The 1,200-nt window shown below is 57.8% G+C and overlaps 1 protein-coding gene across 1 annotated transcript in view; it reads right to left on the minus strand.

The window, feature by feature from the left end:
• Positions 1-3: 3 nt before the first annotated feature.
• LOC102675832 (putative cuticle collagen 155) overlaps positions 4-1,200 on the minus strand; it is a gene marked incomplete at its 3' end in the record, with an annotated part of 15,743 nt that continues 14,546 nt past the window's right edge. Inside the window, exons 6-7 of the mRNA XM_031511731.1 lie at positions 881-1,198; positions 4-61 (exon numbers count right to left, since the gene is read on the minus strand). Of these exons, the coding sequence (XP_031367591.1) occupies positions 4-61; positions 881-1,198 (376 nt within the window). The remainder of the gene's footprint in view (positions 62-880; positions 1,199-1,200) is intronic.

Below are 1,200 nucleotides of genomic sequence, written 5' to 3' on the forward strand. Positions count from 1 at the left end.
GTTGCCCAGGATATCCAGGTTTTGGCGGAGTTCCAGGTATTCCAGGTGTTCCTGGTGTTCCGGCTGTTCCAGGTTGGCTAGGATATCCCGGCTGTCCTGGTTTTCCAGGTGATCCAGGTTGCCCAGGATATCCAGGTTGCCCCGGATATCCAGGTTGTGCCGGTGTTCCGGGTATTGCAGGGGTTCCTGGTATTCCGGGTGTACCTGGTTGGCCAGGATATCCCGGCTCTCCTGGTTTTCCAGGTGATCCAGGTTGCCCAGGCTATCCAGGTTGTGCCGGTGTTCCGGGTATTGCAGGGGTTCCTGGTATTCCGGGTGTACCTGGTTGGCCAGGATATCCCGGCTCTCCTGGTTTTCCAGGTGATCCAGGTTGCCCAGGCTATCCAGGTTGTGCCGGTGTTCCGGGTATTGCAGGGGTTCCTGGTATTCCGGGTGTACCTGGTTGGCCAGGATATCCCGGCTCTCCTGGTTTTCCAGGTGATCCAGGTTGCCCAGGCTATCCAGGTTGTGCCGGTGTTCCGGGTATTGCAGGGGTTCCTGGTATTCCGGGTGTACCTGGTTGGCCAGGATATCCCGGCTCTCCTGGTTTTCCAGGTGATCCAGGTTGCCCAGGCTATCCAGGTTGTGCCGGTGTTCCGGGTATTGCAGGGGTTCCTGGTATTCCGGGTGTACCTGGTTGGCCAGGATATCCCGGCTCTCCTGGTTTTCCAGGTGATCCAGGTTGCCCAGGCTATCCAGGTTGTGCCGGTGTTCCGGGTATTGCAGGGGTTCCTGGTATTCCGGGTGTACCTGGTTGGCCAGGATATCCCGGCTCTCCTGGTTTTCCAGGTGATCCAGGTTGCCCAGGCTATCCAGGTTGTGCCGGTGTTCCGGGTATTGCAGGTGTTCCTGGTGTTCCGGGTGTTCCAGGTTGACCAGGATATCCCGGCTGTCCTGGTTTTCCAGGTGATCCAGGTTGCCCAGGATATCCAGGTTGCCCAGGATATCCAGGTTGCCCAGGATATCCAGGTTTTGGCGGAGTTCCAGGTATTCCAGGTGTTCCAGGTTGGCCAGGATATCCCGGCTCTCCTGGTTTTCCAGGTGATCCAGGTTGCCCAGGATATCCAGGTTGTGGCGGAATTCCAGGTATTCCGGGTGTTCCAGGTTGACCAGGATATCCCGGCTGTCCTGGTTTTCCAGGTGATCCAGGTTGCCCAGGAT

The sequence above is a fragment of the Apis dorsata genome, unplaced genomic scaffold, assembly GCF_000469605.1.
Source record: "Apis dorsata unplaced genomic scaffold, Apis dorsata 1.3 scaffold_345, whole genome shotgun sequence".
Lineage (NCBI taxonomy): Eukaryota > Metazoa > Arthropoda > Insecta > Hymenoptera > Apidae > Apis > Apis dorsata.